Source organism: Gallus gallus, chromosome 3 (genome assembly GCF_016699485.2).
Source record: "Gallus gallus isolate bGalGal1 chromosome 3, bGalGal1.mat.broiler.GRCg7b, whole genome shotgun sequence".
In the NCBI taxonomy this organism is placed as follows: Eukaryota; Metazoa; Chordata; class Aves; order Galliformes; family Phasianidae; genus Gallus; species Gallus gallus.
The window spans coordinates 38,550,456-38,570,389 of NC_052534.1; the positions used below are offsets into that span (position 1 = coordinate 38,550,456).

General features: G+C 39.0%; 1 protein-coding gene across 7 annotated transcripts in view; it reads left to right on the forward strand.

The window, feature by feature from the left end:
* PCNX2 (pecanex homolog 2 (Drosophila)) overlaps window positions 1-19,934 on the forward strand; it is a 150,198-nt gene that overhangs the window by 30,801 nt on the left and 99,463 nt on the right. For all 7 annotated transcript variants that reach the window (XR_005858867.2, XR_005858868.2, XM_015284401.4 and 4 more), the window contains exons 9-13: window positions 5,750-5,885; window positions 7,780-7,922; window positions 9,209-9,362; window positions 9,457-9,489; window positions 15,683-15,854. Coding sequence is in view for 5 of the 7 variants with exons in the window: in XM_015284401.4 (XP_015139887.2) it covers window positions 5,750-5,885; window positions 7,780-7,922; window positions 9,209-9,362; window positions 9,457-9,489; window positions 15,683-15,854 (638 nt within the window). In the remaining 2 variants the exon portion in view is untranslated. The remainder of the gene's footprint in view (window positions 1-5,749; window positions 5,886-7,779; window positions 7,923-9,208; window positions 9,363-9,456; window positions 9,490-15,682; window positions 15,855-19,934) is intronic.

A 19,934-nucleotide genomic window follows, 5' to 3' on the forward strand; every position in this document is an offset into this window, starting at 1 on the left:
TAGCTGCCAACTTCGTTTTGAAGGCCGCTCAGCAGGTCGTGGTGTTCTGCAACTGAGCGCTTTTGATATGGATTAAGAAAATGCTTTTTAGCTCCTCAGATTTGGTGATTTTTAGATGAGCCAGGTGGCTTAAGTGCAATGCTTCCTGAACATACACATGAGCGCGTGCAGGCTGAAACTGATCATGTTTGAATTCTGACATAGCCAATTATTTTCCTTAGAAAAATAAAATACTCTTTACCAACTCAGTAGCGTTCTGCTGGGTTGCTAGGTACAGGAGGGAACTCTTGTGTTATCATGACCACTGAAAACTCCTTTCCTGTGATTTTTGGGTTTTTATTTTTTTTTCCACCCCTCTTTTGCAATTTTAAAACAGAGCAAGGAGAGCCACACGATGGCAGCAGCATCCTGCTCAGTAATGGAGCTGCAGAAGCACTGTGGTTTTGAGGGTTACTTCCCCTCCTTCCCCCACTGTTCAGGTGGAGGGCTCAGAAAAATGATTTAGAAGACTGGAAATGATGGAGCAGTAGGTGCTTTTAGGCATTCATTTCAGTAGAACTGCATTTTCTCAAAAGGCATCCCCCAGGTTGTTGACTGGCCCATGCTCCTTGTTTTTTAATGTTGTTAGTACATTTCTCTTTACTCTGGAATGCAATAGGCTTACAAATTATCAGTGTTACCTGCTTCTTATTAGGATTAAATATACGTATATCTGAATACAGAGAGGCAAGGGTGAACCAAGTGGATCCTATTCCTACAACACCTACGTGAATGACTTGTAGCACTCATAGTGCCTGCAATGCCTCTAATAACATGCACTGTAAGGCTTCTCTCTGTAATATCTCACTTAATGAACGTAATATGTTCTGCTGCTCATTTTGCAGTCCATTCCAAAACAGGGGCCTTATCATTTTCTGTCATGTCAGTAACTCAGTGCATCCAGCTCTCCCATTCTGTAAGCTTGAGTTCACTGCCTTATTATTGTTAGGGGTGATATTATTAGTTAAACAGATGCCAAAAAAGCTCCCTAAATCCTGTAGTATAAGTAGCAAATTGTGAACAGACTTAGGAGAAGTATCATCTTTAGTTTACACTCCGCTCAGCAGTAGCCATTAAGGGAAGTTAAATTATGCATTCAGAATGAACTTTATTCTCTTTGAGACTGTTGATTTCTTACCAAAATAAGTGTAGATTGCCTCTTCAGTTTTACCGTGTTTGCTCTGATTGGGTTTGTCACATAATCATTCAGCCTTAATGCTGCTCTCGCTTTTGCATATTTCAATTTTCTTATGTAATTTGGGTTGCTTTTTAGTTTTCAAGTCTCTATTTAATGGTACACCTGGTAGCTGCAAGTCATCATCTGCTTAAAAAGGCTGTTTCCACAGCCAGTGGGTTTGTCTCAGTGCCCAGTTACATGGTGATCTGGTCAGGTTTGTGCTGATGGTTCTGCAGTAGAGACGAGTGGTGAGTGAACACATAGCAAGAGGTCTGTGTGGGTAGGTTTAATTATGACAATGACATGAAACGGCAGGGGAGGCGTCTTAGGTGAGAAGTAAAACTGCTGAGGTGTAATGGTGGTAGAAAGACCTGAGAAATGTGATTGAGTAATGAAGGTGCTATCAGGGAGCTGTGGACTGCTATTGATCCTGTACTTCAGTGTCACTTCAGGCTGCAGTGTTTCTACCACAAATTGACCATTCTGAAAGGACACAAAGTTAGGGCTTTCAGAGTTCCTGCTATGTTAGTGCTAGCAGGTTCTTGTGCAACCAGATTACTTGGGTATCAGTTCGGTGAAGTATTTTGAATGCACCTCAGACTAATGCCTGGAGGTATTTACTTGTTAGGCACGCAACCTCTGAGCTTCGCTCCAGTTCACAGCCAGAACTGTTTGCCTTAAGAATGGGATTTCAGTGAGTATTACAAATAGGCTCCAGCTACATTATTACAGCTGTGGATATTTATGTTGCATATTGTTGCATATTGTAGCACCGCTGTCTAAGAATATGATGGGATCTTTCTAGTTTTGAGCTCAAGAGGGAAGCTTTTCTCCAATGTGACTGTTGTGACCTTGCTTACAAGGTTGCCTACCACAATTTAACTTTCTCCTAAATACAGGTCAAAGTAAAGTTTAGCTAAGTCCTGCAAAACAACTTTATTAATTTTGCAGCATGCCTTTGTAATGAGCTTACCTTAAAAGGTATTCAGATTCAGGCCAACTAATTCAGATTCAGGCCAGGAGCTACGAGATATGGTTTAGTAGCTTGTGGTAGCAATGGTTATGGGAGGACGGTTGGACTGGATGATCTTGTAAGTCCTTTCCAACCTTGTGATTCTATGATCCTTAACAAAGGGTTTGACTTAGGCTGTTGTATTTCAATTGCTTAAGCTAACTGTCAGCAGCATAAGGCGTATATACATCCATCCTGTCAGACACTAACCAGAGAGGGAGAAGGGAGATTTTTCCAGTAGTTATGCTAAAATACTTTCAGTGTTGTACAATAGCTCAACTAGCCTATGTGTTCTCAAATAAATAAATAAATAATTATGAGCCAGGAAAAAAATATTGGTTTTATGACCGCTTATCAGTAGAGGGTGCTGTGAATCTTTTGCATTCGTTCTGCGTAGGTAGTATGTTTACTAAATATATTTTTAGTTATTAGTTTATTATTCAAAATGTAGTTCAATTATACCTTTGCTTACATTACAGTATGGTTTACTGTAGTAAATCTTGATAGCATTAATTTCATTCCACAAATGAACAGATTTTCTGTTTAGTAAGATTCCATGTTATAGTGTGATCAGCTCTGTTATGATGATTTTATGATTAGAGGGTGTTTGCTCCTATTTATGTATGGTAATAAATTTATGGAATCTTGTTTATAAGCTTACAAAAACACAAACACTGCCATCACATTTCGTACTGATATTTACTTTCAGTGTGATAATGTCATCATGACATTCAGCATCAGGGAGGTAGCAGGTGAATGTGAGAAAGAGGTTGTATGGAAAATAGGAGTAAGGAGGAAAAATAGCAAATAAGAGCTGAGGGGAACAGAAGATGAGGAAAGAATAATAAGAGACGCAGAGATATAAGGTTGCTTAAATAAAAGGCATGGGGATCAGGCAAAGGCCAGGTGACAATACTGTTTTTGGAACTATTGCTTTGCTAGCTCTGCCCTTCTATTTCCTGTGCCCTTATTGCCTTACCAGGTCCATAAGGTTTCCAGCATTTTCCCCACTGTTAGTGTCCCAGCTGTTTGCAACCTTTTCGGCTAATTGCTGGTAGATGGAGCTGTAAATTCTGCTCCTGAAAGCAAACAGACATCAGACTTCAGACTTTTTGGGCTTTTCAGTTATCTTCAAGTCTGATGGGAGAGAATTTGTTCTCCAAATTTATTCTTGGAAGAACTCTTACGAGTAAAATGATTTTGATTTCTGAGAACTAATAGAGGAGTGTGCCAGGGGAGTATCTTGGCCTATCCATCCATCACTGTGCCAGTTCCATTCTTGGGAAACAGATAAAAGACATGGTCCAATTTAGAAATACTCTCAACTCTATTTGGCTTTTGTAGAAAGACAGGCGAAGGGCACAAATTTATTGAAGATTAACTCTTCTTTCAAGAAGAAATGAATAAACACTGTTCTGTTTCCTTACTATGTTTTGGGTCACATTTTGAGCAGGAATTCCCAATACCGAGTTCCTGCATACCCTGAGCTACGTTTTGCTTTTTCCTGCTATAAACAGGGTATGTCAGGGTCATGCTCACAACAACAAGGAACAGGGTGGTTCATCCTAGCAAAGCAAAGAAGTCCATGGCCTTCTTTCATGCTGAACGAAGTCAACCTTGAGTAGGATGCTTCAGAATATGGGAAAAATCCAGATATCCTCTGTAGTCTGTATCTATGGCTAGCTGTTTTGAGGAACTTTCTTCCTGGGTGTGGAGGCGTGCCTTTATGCTTCTTCCCCTTTCTACCTACCTGAATCAGTTGTTTGAGACCCAGGACTGTGAATCATTTCCTATCACTTCTGTATGGTTTTGCTATTGACTGCTGGTGGGTGCTATATGAGACCCCCCAAGAAGATGTGTTCTTACAGAGGGCTGCCTCATGGCTGGGCCATCAGCTGGTCATGTTGGGCCTAGTCCTCATTTCCTAGTACTGTCCAAAGAGCGTGTGACAGCTGTCCTCTCTGTGTGGAGCAGATCTTTCTTCTGCTTGTAGCAGAAGTCGGGAGTGCAGGGGAAGCCATTGGGGTCAGGACCACGGGGCACTTTCATTTGTGCTCATCTGATAGCTCTGCTGGAGTGGTAGATGGTGACTGGCACCTAAACCTGATATGAGTCAAGGTGTTGAGAAAACTAAACTAACATGTCTGGAGGCCAAAGGCAGAATGGCTTCTATACTGACATCCTGGTGCTGCTGGTATTCCTGTTGGTGCAGGTAGAGATAGCAAGTCCTAGTGGTGAGAAAGATACATTGTGTGTCTCAAGCTCTTGGTCTGATACTTCAGCCCTGCTTCTAAGTGATCCAGACATTGAAACTCATCCTATTGCAGCAATAGCTATTGCAACTTTATTTAACAGCCGCTTTTATATGGGACAGTCATGATTGTAAAGCTCCTGAGGTGGCTTGGGAACAATCATATAGGGTGTGCAAGATGAATTTATTTTTTGTTCTGGTACAGACTTTTTGGGTGAATATAAGCAAATGACTTAAGTTTCTTCCTGCTTGTCTTTCTTTTGTGGAAGACAGGAACAGTTTCAGGAACAGTTGATATTGACTGCCTTGGATGAAGTGATACTAGCTTACCATTTTTGCAGCATAGAAGGTATTGCTGCTGTAACTGCAGAGGATAAAGTATTTAAGCATAAAGCAATAAACATGCGGCATGGTGGTAATCGTCTTGTTCATGGTCTTCCTAGAGTGAGTTTAGGCTCAGTATTGCGGTTATCTGAATGAGCCTTTCATGAATTATTGATTAATGTATTGTCATCTTGTGAGGGCAGAAGGAAGCTTCTTATAGCCTGAATACTCAGTGGGATAAATTAATACTTATTCTGTGCAGCTGAGGCTAGACTAGTTTGGTAGGTAGCTAAACAAACTTGGTTTAAAGCTCATTTTAAAGTATCTCCAGACTAGCTACCGTGTAGTTTTGCACTACGGATATGCAGCTTTTGACCTGAGTTACAGAAGAAGGTAAACAAGAGGGAAACTGTCACAGATAATCTGTTGTTGATACTTAAAGCAGCATGCTTGTGCGAAGTGGAGATTTGCAGAGACAACTAGAAAAAAGGAAGTGATGTTTTTCTTCCAGAAGTTTAATTCAGTATTAGTGGTCTGGAAATGTGCCACACTGATATTTCTGAAAACAACTCTTAGATGAGGAGTCATGTCAGGTGACTCTAAATGCTTATTGTACTGACATACTCAAATCTCAGTGTACGATAAGACTTTCTGAATTGTCAGTAGACAGCAAAATGCAGTTTGGAAGTGTAATGCATTGTAGGTGTTCATCTTGGGATGAGAAAAATCATGATATGGAAGTGTCCATTTCTCTACAGAGGATGTAGTATACCATGTATCTACATTTGCACACTAGCTGCTTTGTGGGCCTGGACTAGGTTTCAGGTGCAAAGTTGGAAGGCTTCTTGTCCCGTGAGCCAGCCTGTCTTCCTCCTGTAATGTTCCAGGAGTACTATGAAAATGCTGCTTTCTAACAGTCTCATTCCTTTCTCCCCTCTGTACGCAGTGAGATACAGTTCAGCTCTTCTAGTACCACCACTTCAGAGAGCCAAGAACCGTCTTCTGGGGATCAGGCAGCAAGTGCTCTTCAGCAGCAGCTCCTTCTAATGGTGGCACGAAGGACCCTCTCAGAAACCCCACGGGTACATTGTAATATCTCAGTTTCTAGCATTTTGATAAACTGCTATACAAACAAGTGCTGCAGATTTGTTGCTAAGACAGTTTTGTTGATTTATTGTGCTTTCTTTGCCCAGTACTGCTCACTTATTTAGATTTATTTTATGCTGATAGATGTAATTCAGATGCTTTCTACTGATACTGAGGAGAGTATCTACAGATACTGAGGAGAAGAGAGGTGTTACTGGCTTGAAGGGGCTCTTTGCAGAAAAGGAGCGCACAAGTGAGAAATTGCTCCGAAAAATACAATTCTGTGGTCTGTTGTGGACTCCATTACCTTAAAAAAGTGGTTTTCTGTCTAATTTCATTGGAAAGCAAGAGCACGTAGCTGTTATGATTTTAGACGCACCACCACATTTTAATAATGTTACATTTTCTTTGGATTCATTAGTATCCTAAAACCTTATGTCTGGTTTCCCTTTTCTGAATCAGGCAACCAGGCTTCTGGATGTCTGTTGTGGTATGTCAAAGCCACATCTCTCAATGCAGCTGATAAATGAAAAAAGCTCTCAGAGTTCATTTGAGATGGTAACATGTGGTCATATTTGAACTTTACCATATTTGGGGTCTGGGACCAATGGCTCGAGGGTGTAATCTTGCTATGACAGTTCCCTTTATAATAATGTTAACCTTATCTTTTCTTCAACAGCAAGTTCTACTTTGATATTTATGTTTAACCTTAAAATGTCAGTTAATTATCTTACATCTTGGATTTTGAACAGAAACTTTAAGCTGAAAGCAAATTGTATAGGGAAATTGTTTTAAGTTAAGAATCTGGTAATTGTCCCTGTTTGTTATAAATATGTGTTTCAGATTTGGACATAGTCTTTTATCTAAAAGCTCACATGTTTTCCAGATATTTTTAATCTTGTAAATTGCCCATAAATTAGAGAACAATTATCACTCTTACTTCTAGGAAAACTGCATCATTAAGAAAGAAGTAAGGCATGTTGCTCAGGCTTATATAGCAAGTTCATAACAAGGGCAGGCAGTAACTTCAGAACTTCCTGTTCTCTGATTTGTTATTGAACACGAAATCCTAAGCCTTAGTAAGTCAGGAGAAGTTTGGTCACAGACTTCAGTGAACTTAGATTTTCAGGCTGTCTCTGACACAATATAAATTTACAAAGTGAAGGTTTATTGCCTCTCTCCCTCCCCACCTTTTTTTTTTTTCTTATATGAAGCACTGTTACACTTAGTGAGTAGCTTAGGACTGCTCAGAGTTTCCCAAATACAGCTCAAAAATCTGACTACAGCTCCAGTACTGCAAGCCTTGAGTAATCAACTTTATCCAAATATTACAGTTCCTCTGGAGCCAAAATGCTCACTTAGACACTCAGTTAAATAGATGTTAAAATGTTCTCAGGAGTGAATAATCAGATCTTCAGATCTTTCTAATGGACTCTTTTGGCAGTACTCTTTTTTCTTTTTTTAGGTAGTTACAGTGAACAATTTTTGTTAGAAAAGTGGAGCTAATTATTGCAGTTGATTGAATTTCATGTTACTTTCTGGTAGGACAGAGAACCCAAGAGGAACAAAACTGTGCCAGGATTAGCAAGTGTAATATTTTGAAGTAAATTTTTGCTTAAAGAGTGTAGCTCAGCAACTTTTTAAAGTGGTAGTCGAAATGCTAATATGTTAGGTGTCTGTTGTAGTTTCCATGAAATAAATAGGAGGCATTATTTCCAGTGCAACCTATGTAATTTGAAGTGAAAATAAATACATTCACATTATTCCTGTTTGGGAAAAACAATTCTGAAACTTGATGTAAATTTAGCCTTTTAAATACCTGTATTGCTGGCAGCCATATGCCAGCGTGAAAGAGTATTTTGTGTATTTCTGGTTTGTTTGTTTTTAAAGCAACCCAGTCAGGACCCTGAAGATTCTTCGTGTTCTTCAGCACAACGGAAATTGAACAGGCAGTTTTACCGATTTATTATATTCCCTGGTAAATGGATTAAAGTCTGGTACGATCGGCTGACCTTGTTGGCTTTGCTGGACAGGTAAGCTTTCTGCATCCAGCTCTACCTAGTGTGCAGTGTGCATCCCTGTGTGTCCACTGAACAGAGCAGGCCACTTAAGAAGAAAGAAGCAAGTGTTGTGTTAGTGTCATATTCAAGTTGAGTAGACAGATACATGTTTAGTATGTAGAAGAAAATATTTTCCTTTAGTGGTTCTCACTACCCTTCATTTTCAAGAGTGACTTTGGTTCCTACGAGCACCAGGCTTGTGGAACATTCCTTAAATTTGATGCTCAGCTGTTGGATCCAATGGTTTTAAGCTTTCTGAGGAAACAAATCAATATGTTGGTCAAAAATACAGAAGTGTCAGGCTCTTGTAAATCAAGTACTGTAGTCTTTAAAAAAATATTAAAAAATTATAAATGATATTCAGAAGGGGATCTTTCAGCTGCTCCCTCTGTTCTAGTACGGTTTTATTTGTTTAGAGAAAAATTCTTGTCTTGGACTGCAAGAAGAAGAGATGCCCTCAGTTTCATTCTGCATCAATTCTTCTGGCAGTACCCTTTGCGGTTAGACCTCACGTGGTAATCTGACTGACTACTTGAACATGTTAGACATGTTAGCCTGCATACCTCATAGTCATTACTGTCCTATTGCTACTTGGTGGTTCCTTTTGGGCATGTGTTAAGCCCATATTATATGCTAATACAGGCTCCACGATAGAAATTTCAGAGGAAAACTTTTACACTTTGAAGAAATCAGACAATGTAGTCAGGGAGCTTAGGTTCAGAGCAGGAGCTTTTTTTTCTTAATTGCATGGAAAAATGTTTACTGATAAACTTTTGTTATATCCTGAACATTAACATTTTTTTCCTTCAGTTTCTGTGTTCTAATGGAACAGATAAAACAAATAAAACATAGGATGGGAAAATATGGTTGTTCATCTAATTCTTCATTGTCAGATGTTTATTAAATGATTGTCTTATTTCCTTATTTAAATATTTTCTTTTATAGTGATGCACTTGCATACATACAAATCACCTCTACTGTGGAATTCTATCTGGGGAGAGAGATTGAATGGTGCAGGTATGCACTGAAGCCCAGCAGAGACTATGCCTTTTATGTGTAGGTTTTAGCTGTCACAGTGTCTAAGATTTTTGGCAAAGGAGTGAGGTACTGTTAAACATGGAGATGTAGTTTCAAGACTAAAATCTTAGGTCCTTTAAATTCTGATAGCTCCAGCACTGATTGTTTATACCAGCTGCAAATGGATCTGCCTTGCTGTAGTGAGTATATAAATATATATTTTATTATTATTATTCACACAGGACAGAGGATATAAAGGAGAACGTACTTTCTATCCTCCTAGTAGTTCTCGTTTCACTTCTTGGATTCCTGACTCTGAACCAAGGCTTTTGTAAAGACATTTGGGTTCTGTTGTTCTGTCTCGTTATGGCCAGTTGCCAGTATTCTCTCCTAAAGGTAGGAAACAAGTTCATATCCAACTGCTGAATTATCTTCTAACTTCTATGAAGGCAAATCCCTCTAAGCAAACTTCTTTCTGTTTTGTTTTCAGAGCGTCCAGCCTGATCCTGCTTCACCAGTACATGTAAGTGTCGGCTAGAAGAACAAGTCTTTCTCCTCTGTTGTCACTTTTGTACTGTGTAACAGTGGGCTATTCTGTGAAACTGAGGAATAACTGGTTTGTTGTTTTCAGCCATTTATGAAAATGATACTGCCTTAATTTTAAATTACTGAATTTGATACTGCTGTTAGAAAAGTGCTTTCTCCTTGAGCTAAAATACTCAGTTAAAACAATGCATCTGGACCAATTTGCTGAAATTCAATGCTGTGGCATTAGGCCAGCATTTTCTTTGCTTTCCTTGGGAAAAGGGCTGAACACAGAAGAAGTTCCAGATGGTCAGTTGGGATTTAAGATTAGGAATTGTTTTTTATTTGAAAAAATATTATTATTTTGATTTATTTTTATCTGCTATTGCTTCTGTATTTCCCAATAACATGACTAGCTCATCAAATGGCATAGATTCTTCTGTTTGTTATATGTCACTACTTCAGTGCCTGTGTGCTGAAGAAATGACCAACTCAGTGAATGAATGCAGATTATAAGGCTCTATCTATATAGGTAAAGGTCTGTATATTCTGAGAAGCTGAACTCTGACCCTGACACCTCTCTTCAAAGAGCACATTCCTTATCCAAGTCTATCTCCTTTATAAGACTGGCTTAAGATCATCAACCTATAACTGTGACCTGACCCCTATGTCTGTAAGAGTCTCAGCACTTTTGATTTGTAGGTCTTGGGACACATTCCAGGGGTGATATGGTCCCTTGCTTGCTTTTACGTCTTCTGCCCAGATGCTCATTTGTTTATTTATTATTCCTTGCAAGTTTTTGAAGAACCCCCCTCTTCCCTCAAGGCTCCAGAACAGCATGTTTAAAACTGCAAGTCTGTTTGATTATTTTGTTTTGCCAGGGAGTAATTATTTTTGTCAGTTTTGAGGCTGGAAATACAGGCTGAACTTGAAATTGAGTTTATTTACAAGTGTACACTGTACATTGCAGTGAGATGGATTTCAGTGGATTCTTATTTTCTTTTCCATGTCAGTTATTATGGGGTGAACTTAAGGTATTGTCATTTGTAATACATCCACAGGATATCCATGACTGCATAAAAAGTAGGGAAGGCTAGTAAACAGCAGCTTTATTTACAGATTCAATCCATACATTATTCTGCAGTATTTTAAATGAATTTAAATAAATATTCCTACCTTAGTGTAAAGTTGTTTTTTTGGGTGATTAAAATCAATTGGTCAATTCAGCTATGATGTGTTTAGATATCACTTGGACCCCATAATCAAATAGTTTATAATTCACTGACAATAGTAACATGCACATTTATTAAAACTGAGTGGCAAACCTTTAATCTAAACTTCATTATAAATACACTTAACCCACATTTTTAATTGTATTAAAGACAACCTAGCTCCTGAAGTTAAATCAAAATGTTTTTTTTTGAGCAGAATCTGTGTTTGCATTTCAGACTTGAACAACAATAGTGTTACAAGTATTATTCACCATATTGAATTCTGTTTATCATGTAGCAAGCAGTACAGAAAAGTAACAATAAACGTTTGCATCTTCCCAATGCTGTTCTAAAATTTATCGTGGAGAGTTTCTTGCAAACTTCTCGGTGCACTGTAGGAAAGGGAATGGAATTAAAATATAGAGTTTTTCCACATGAGGTTTTGAAGGTGGAAGGTGAAATCAGAACAGATTACCTATCTCTGCCTTATATCTTACATCTTAGTATAAAACAAGATAGGTATTTGTAAATGCTTCCTTGAGCTAGTGAGTACCACAAAAAATAAGACAACGTACTATTTCATAATTCATATTGACTACATTAAAACTAAAGAGAATAACCTCTCTTGATGTTTTATAAGGATGCAGAAGAGCAGGGGGGATAAATGAATGATCAGTACCATGTCTGTGAATGAAAATGCAGATGAGATCTTTTCAGTGTGAAATGAACCATTGGCAGCTACAGATTTGTGCACTGAATTTCTATTCTTGAATTTATGAGTAGCCTTTAATGCCTTACATTATAAATGCATGCCAAAGATGTTCCAGACTTCTTCCCTATCCCTCACAAGCAGGCTCCGCTACTTTTTGGTGGAACTTTGTCATCTCCAGCCTATACCATTTTGAGAGACCATCCACTGAATTCTGGAAACAGTGTCCAGGAATGCATAAAGCTTTTGTTCAAAACTCCTTCCAAGTGCTTGTGTATTCACTTCCTGCTGTAGAGGAAGTGGTTGCTGACTGAACCCTATGAAGTCTGGTATAATTTTATTGGAGGTGGGTTCTTCCCTATGTACTGAAACTTGGAACTTATCACGATGACTTCACGTGGTTGAGTCGCTGTCCCTGGAGGTGTTCAAAAAATGTTTGGATGTTGTACTGGCATCTAAAATATTGGGGAAATAATGGTGGTAGGTGGATGGTTGGACTGGATGATCTTGGAGGTTTTTTCCAACCTTGTTTGATTCTATGATTCTGTGGCTGTACTTAGACAATATGTAGTATTTGAATGAGAGATCCTAGCTGTCACATACTGTATGGGGTAAGAAATTAAATCTTAAGTCAGCTAATACTTTGAATTTTTTATTCACTTATATATGTTTTATTGGATTGTGGTAATATTTCTTTTTGATCAACCTTGGTGGTGAAGTTGGGACTCACTGTGCTCTGCAGCACCAGTCCTACAGATAATACTTGCTACCAGCATTTATCCTATCAGCAGGTTTAGGACTGTTTCCTGCTACAGAATCGGAGCATAACTTTTTTGTCACCCTGTGCTTTAGCCTTTTCAGATCTGGTTAGCTTGCAGCTGGTGGCCTTTAGATTTCTCTTCACACAGGCATATGTGTTTCTGGGACGTTAAAAGATGGAACAGCCTCCTCACTGGCATGGTGGGGAACATTATGTGAAGTCCATTTCAAATGTGAGTTTTATCAGTTTTTTAACAGCATAAAATAAGAGAGATACCGATGACTGCAGGGTATTAAATTCCAAAATGTAAGAGATCCCTTCAGGGTGTATTGCAAGGTTAGGGACAAGTGGCTTTGATAACTGCAAGTTTTCTTGGTGGTGTTTAGCAGCAGCAGATCAGCCAGAAAGTACCTGTGGTAAATGTGTTATATGAAACGATCATGAGAGCTTGTCTGCAAGTCCCTCTAAGACAGCTGAATAGCTTAGCATCTAGTTCAGGTTTACAAAGGCATTTGAGTTCTGAAGAATTGCAATTATACTCTCAGTAAGATTTACTAAATCGCTAATGTAACTACATTGTCTCTGTCCCATTACCTGCCAAAGCAGCCAGCTAACTAAGTGAGGTAACTACCACAGGCAGATTAAAGTACTTTATGGGATTTAGAAAACCTATTCTTAATTCCTTCCTATATACTTTTCTGTTAGAACTGAGCACCCATACTTTTCTATAAAGCTTTCTGTCTTTCTTCTTGCATATGTGCACACAAACAAAACAATCATTAAATATCCTGAAATTGTCCCCCCATAAAAATGCTTTGCAGTAGGAAGTGTTTTACTTCAGAATTTCACAAACATGTTAAGCACAGCTTTGTTGAAAATCTTCATGTTATCAAAACATGAGATGCATTGATGCTGTTTGTAGGATGTTAATATTTTTGACTTAAGAAATACAACCTTGAAAAATTCAGTGAACTTTCTTTGGCAGTATTAAGGGAAAGCAGGAATTGTCTCTGCAGTTTTTTTTTAGTGCATGAAAAATGATTGTTTGGTAAGTTAGACCTAAAATAAAAGATGAATCCAGATTTGCTGATTGAATTCTTGTGAAGGAGGATGCAGAGCAGAGGAGAGTTACTAAGATGGAGGTCAGTTCTGTACATGAAGATTTGACAAGCTATGCAGCCAGTATCCTTCCCAGTACATCACTGCTCATGGTTTGCTCTTGTTGATCCAAGATTAGGCACTATTTCCATTCTGATATTCTGACTCATTCCCCAGTGCCACCTGAAAAAAATAGAGAAGGTAGTATTTACTCACATTCTGCAGGTTGTTCAGGTAGCCTTCTGTTGTCAAACAACAAGTCCGAGAGCCCCTGGAGAGCAATAATCAGCCGAGGTGTGGTGAGGGATGAGGCCACACACCAGTATGGTTTCTAGTAGCCAAGCCATTTAATAACTACACACAGCCGTTTATATAGAGCAGTACAAATAACATGCTAAGTACAACAAAGCACAGTTCTCATAACTTGCAGTTGCTTGCAGCTTGTCTCACGGCACCTGGCACAGCGGTCTCTATCGCAGCTCCGCATTCCTTTTGCCTACTCCCGTTGTTGTTCTGTGTGAGACAGTGATCCATAGCAGCTATTTTGCTCGCACTGACCCAGGGGGAGATAAACTTGACCTCCCTGGGTCAGCCGTCCATCCACAGCCTTCCAAAGCTTCTTACCTTCTTTCCCCAGTCCTGACTAGCATTGTTCTTACTAGCATGGTAAGAGTGACCTGTTTAGCAGTAAGAGTTAAATACTATAAATCCAATATGTCAGTGCTCTTCTTGGAACTGAAAGATGTGAGGAGCTGAAACTCTGGACTCCTGGTTGTCATCTCCATCTTACCCAACTGCCTTCAAATAATTACTGTGCAAAGGCAATAGCTGGTTCTGCAAGTAAAAAGATAAGACAAGAATGTAATGTTACAACAGAAATCTTTGGTCTGCAATGTGGGTCAGGATATAAATCATGAGTCAATTGTTTGGCTGCAGTATTTACTGGTTTCTTTTCCTAAGGCATAGATTGCATTTAAGAGAAATAAACTGAAGATTAAAAATAGATCGTAATATTTCAAGCATTTATTAAAGTCAGATTTTTCTTTCTTACTCTCCTCTGATGTTTTCATGGATGCGTGTCCTATTCAAAACAAACAAAACCTACACACACTCTCCTGCCTTTTGTAACAATGAAACTCAGATTAATCACCAGCTAGCATTAGTCAGTCTTGACTTGATTTACATTCCATGAATGTAAGGTGCAGTGTAAGCACGCTAGTTCCCTGCAATCTGCCACCATGTTAACTGATTGATCCAAAAGAGTGTGTAGATCAGTTAATAACTGTGCTAACATATGAGCTTGGCTGGCAGCCAAACAGAATACAGTCACTGTTTCAAATCAGTAAGTAGGCACAAAAAAAAAAACAACCCACAAAACATCTTTTATTATACTCACTTAGCACTCTTGTTTATGAAATGTAATGTTTTCACAGCAACTTTCTTTTGCAAAATAAACCTGAATCCTTGTCAGTTTGCTCCTGGCTTCTCACACTGAAGAAATCTTTTGACTTGCAGATGTTCTGGATGCCTTATGTACTCTGAAGTTTGCTACCAGAAGAACTACTAAGATTTTTTCAAGTGTTTGTTATTCTCTCTGGCCCATGACCCCACAGCAATTTTCTGTAGGATTACTTTGAACTGCGTGTACTAGAGATGCATATGGAAGGTGCTTTAAAATTTGTGTTTCTAAATGCTTATGGCATTCTCCTGTGTCTGCAGATGATGGGCAGTTTCCAGAATTTTGCTGCTAAAGATGATTGATCCTTTTAAAATCTTTTTTTGTCCGTGCTGAGATAAAGGGTCCTCTTCATTCTCTGGTCTTGGAGTGGTTGTCTGCTGTCATTTCTGTGGATGGTCACATCACATACTATTGCTGCACATTACCTGCCATCTCCACGGTGTTTGGTAAAATGTTGTAGCATCAGGAGAAGAAGTTGGGTGGTGTCAAGTAGGCTCAGATCTTTTCCTTTTTCTTTTTTTTTTCTTTCTTTTCTTCCCAGGTTGCAATTGTATTTCAAGAAGTCATAAATAAATAAAATTCAAGCTACCTGAAACAGACAGTCATTAACATAAGTTCTGTTTATATATAAGATTCAGACAGATAGGGATGTTTTTTCTCCTCAGAAAATGACTCCTTTTATGATTAGTATCTTTTGAAAGGTCCCAAAGGTTTGATTTTCAGAATCATGAATGATTGCTGGTATTAGTCTGAAATACTTTTGGTACTTTTTGAAAGTCTCCTCTAGAGAAGGTAAAAATGCCTTGTAACATTTTTATTATTAATTAGTGCACGTAAGTCATTAAAACATTTGGTATGACTCCTGAACCTCTCTCTGGTTTAAGACAATGCATGCAGTAGGAGAGTGAATACAAAATGCAAATACTTCTTTTTTTCGTCTTTTTTCTTTTCCAGGGGCACAATAAGATCATAACCTACAGCAGACCTGTTTATTTTTCTATATTATGTGGCCTTATTTTGCTGCTAGATGCTGGATCTAAAGACACAAATCCTTCAGTTTATACAATGTATGGCTTGAAGCTTTTTTCGCCTAGATTTCTTCAGTCAGCCAGAGACCATATATTAGGTGAGTCAATATTTTTCCTAAGACCGTAAAAATGAATTAAGTGTTAGCTGGGGAAGTCTGTGTTTTCCCACATTGGCAATCAAATGCATGTTATGGAGGTGCAACTCTGAGTCAAATTGATAGAAACATTTGGAATGACTTAAGACACATGAGAGGGGGGGAACATTTGGCAACTTTCCCTCATGTAAAAAGTGCTCTTAATGAAATGAGGCTCATAGAAAATTCTCTATAGAAAACTAACAGTCACTGATGTTATTAGCAAAAGACATCATCTGTGAAATGCAGTTTATCTTTGTAAGAGCTTGTCTATGTGGAGCAGTTAATGCAGAATAAGCTGAGTTTTAAATTTAATGCTTGGAAGCTAATCTCTGCCAAGTCCTCAGATGAACATTCATCTGCTCATGAAGAACATGCTTTTTCTTGATTTAGTTTAATCTTGATGTCCACGTGATGAATTAGCGTGGAGCAGCCACTATGCAGTAGTTTTTTGAACTTGCTTCCTTCTGGAATTGTTCTGAAATGTCTAAGGACATCCAGGTACTGTCCCAAAATAAGACTGATGGTCCCTTGCACTAATCTGGGCTAGCCACAGCTGGAAATATCCTGCTCTGTCAGGACACTTCTTGTTATGTTCTTGAGGTCTATAACTGACACTGCTATCATTGTGTTATAGGTATGATTACTGAACTGGACTCAGGTAAAATAACGTGCCACTGTTAATTATGAAGTAGGAAAGTTAAAATTTAGTCTCAAGTTTGTGGATTTAAACCAGAAGAACCTCCCATATTAGAGGAAAAATCTTTGTGATATAGAATGGATGACCTCTGAGGTCTTCGTTCACCTGTGACTGTTGGACTTGCATTTTGCTATACTCAAGCCAGGCTATTACTGCCTGAAAGGCATACTAATTTTAGGAAAGGTCTTCATGTGGCTTCGTTGACTCTCAATGCTTCTCAACAGAAGCAGGGGAATAATGAAAACCTGCATCTCACTTATTTTCATTAGCTTCTTTCATTACTTTCGTTTGGTCTCATTAAAGTTTCTTGTTACATCTTATTTTCTCTGCCTGTCAAAGGTGAACAGTAAAAATGCTGATAAATAATTCAACAAGAATCTTAAATGACTCCTGGGATAGAGATAAATGAAAAACTATGGCAACTAGTATGGTTGGGGGGGGGGGGGGGGGGAGATGCGGCTATAAATGTGCTAATTTTGGTTGGCCTCAAAAGATATCCTGGAGCAGGTTCTTGAAACAGCCTGGAAAGGGAGTGGAGAGAGGAAATATGGGTTCATCCCACCAGCTGAGATCTGTTTAACAGCAGAGAGAAGAAAACATTTCCTTTTGCTTGTCTGCCATTGTACTTTTGCCAGCTGTGGGGTCTGGTACGTCTGCAGGTGTGTTTGATGTTTAGGGCTGCACTCTGACTCTTTCTTGCTTTGCCTCTATGGGAGCCCTATCTTCTGGCACTTGTGAATCACTCTGCAGCTTTGTTTAGGCCTTGGCTCCTCCAGCCTCTTGCTGTACTTTGAGTTCAGATTCCCTTACAAACTGAAACAAATACTCCTCTACTTTCAGATAATAGAATGAGGAGGGAAGTTTGCCCCAAAATACTGGTGAAGTGTTGCTATTATTTTGCCTTTTTATCCATCTGCTGATTATTTTTAATGTTTGTTGATTTGTCATTGCATGATGACTTTTAAATTGTTTTTAATCATAATTTATTATAGTACTTAGAACTGATATGTTGAGGAATCAATTAATTTTGGCTATACACCACAGAACATGGAGAAAATGAAAAGTTTTCTGTTTCAAGTGTTCACTGTGGTAAGTTAGTGATGAAAATCATAGAAAGGACTAATCAAAGAGCTGGTGTAATGCTGCGTAGCATGCTATGATTTTGAAACATGGTTATAAAAGGAGATCAGTGGAAAGTTATTAGCTGGATGACAGGTCTGTTCTTTGGAAGAGATCTATTTAGGACCTGATTCTATTTTATTTTAAATTGTTGATGATTTTGCTATTGGTTTATATTAGCTGGGGGATTGTGCCTTTAGTTCAGTCTAACAGTGGCTTTCATCTTTAATTTCTTTCTTGACTTTTTTAGTAGATATGCAGTGCAAGTAAGGTCACAGAACCAGTTTTAGTCACTAAGGTGCTGTAGGTATGGTCAGCGGCAAAAATCATCATGTGCTAAATGCATGGTAGATTTTATGATGAAACCACTTGAGCACTGGAGAGATGAGTGAAATTGTTTGGTAGAAATCTCAGTAGAGTAAGTATCAGGTGATGGCAGAGTTTGACGATAACAAGTCCTCTGCCCACTGTTTCCAGCATTGACTGAGCTTCTGACAGGGGAAGAAAGACCATGTGAGTATTCTTAGCTGTATTCAGGAGAGGAAAACAATAAAAAAGAACCAACCCTATTTCTTGTAAAAATAATGCATTTATTTTTTCTGTGTCAGTGTGTATTATCACACAGAAAATTGACTGGTACTCAGATATATATATTTTTAATAAAGTCATCTCTTTTAAAACTTACGAAATATTTGCAGTGACGTTGACACCGAGTTCTGCGTTTCTTTAAGTCAAAACTTGTGCTTTCCTTTTGCACTTGTCTAGTTGCAGCTCCAATGGAGGAAACCTCCAAATTGCGGTGTTAGATGCCAGTGACTCACATAAGCATCACTTAGTGGTCCAGCTCTTGAAGGTGTTCTGTGTGGAAATGTGTGCTGCTTAAATGTTCTCTCCAGAATTCATAATGCAATTCCAACTGATTAATCAACTCCTTTTATTGTGTGTTTCCCATAAGGGAAAGTACTGTACTGAAATTCAATCCTCTTGTAAGTGACAACTGCTTACTTCACTCTCTGGTGTGCTCCTTTACTCAGGAGAAGATAAACAAAGCTGCCTCAGCTGCAGGAGTCATTAGGGTTATTCAGGGTATTATCAGAGAGAGAATGAGATGAGGACACTGTTGTAGTCAACCAACTTTTCTCTCCTTGTTGATTCACAATTTATTTTGGTATGTTGACAGTACAATGTCTCTTTCTTGTCCTTCTCCCGCTGCTCTTAGTCACTTTTTTATGAGGGTTGCTACAGCAAAGACAGTAATTTAGACTATAAGTTATAGAATATTAGAATATCTCGAGTTGGAATGGACCCAGGAGGATCATAGAGTCCAGTTCTGGGTTCCACACAACACCACCCCAAATCCAAACCCTCTGTCTAAGAGTGATGTCCAAACACTCCCTGAGCTCCAGCACTCGGGGCTGTGCCCGCTGCCCTGGGCAGCCCATTCTGTGCACACCTCCCTCTGGTGCAGACCCTGTCCCCAAATTCCACTGCCCCTCCCCTGTCACAGCTCCATGCCGTTCCCTCGGGCCCTGTTGCTGTCACACAGAGCAGAGCTCAGTGCTGCCCTTCCGCTCCCTGTGAGGAGCTGCAGCTGCCATGAGGCCTCCCCTCAGCTCCTCTGCTCTGTGCTGAGCAAACCAAGGGGACTGCTAATACATCTTTCCATCCAGACCCTGATTGACCATCTTTGTTACCGAGTAGTCAGATGCGTTGTCAGTTCTGCAATTCCTTTGCCTGATGGACTAGCTTCCAGCACTGCGTTCTGGGGACAGTTGATTCAATGGAGAGTCCACGTGACCTGTTGGAGTTTGATGCTGTCTTTGCTGGATTTGGTGTGGATTTGTGGAATATCTAGAAGATAAGCAGAATAGTAAAGAAAGAGAAGATTAATAATGTTATTAATTAATGCATCAGATTTCTCATGTTCTCATGTATGCAGAATACATTTAATTCCTTCCAGTGGCAGGAAGTCATGATGAAGGGTGCACTGGAAGTGCAAGTACACTTACGTGAGCCCTGTCTGTGTTTAACACGCAAATATGTCATTTCTTCTCCTGTGTTTGACTTCCTCAGCAAGATTTACAATATTAGATGCTAGTAATGTGTAATAGAATGAATTTAGTAACTGCCAGATTAAACTCATTATACTGTTCTATTTTAGCACAAAATGCATTAGTAAGAGGAGCTGGAAGTAAAATGTGAAATTAACATTCAACAAAGAGCAC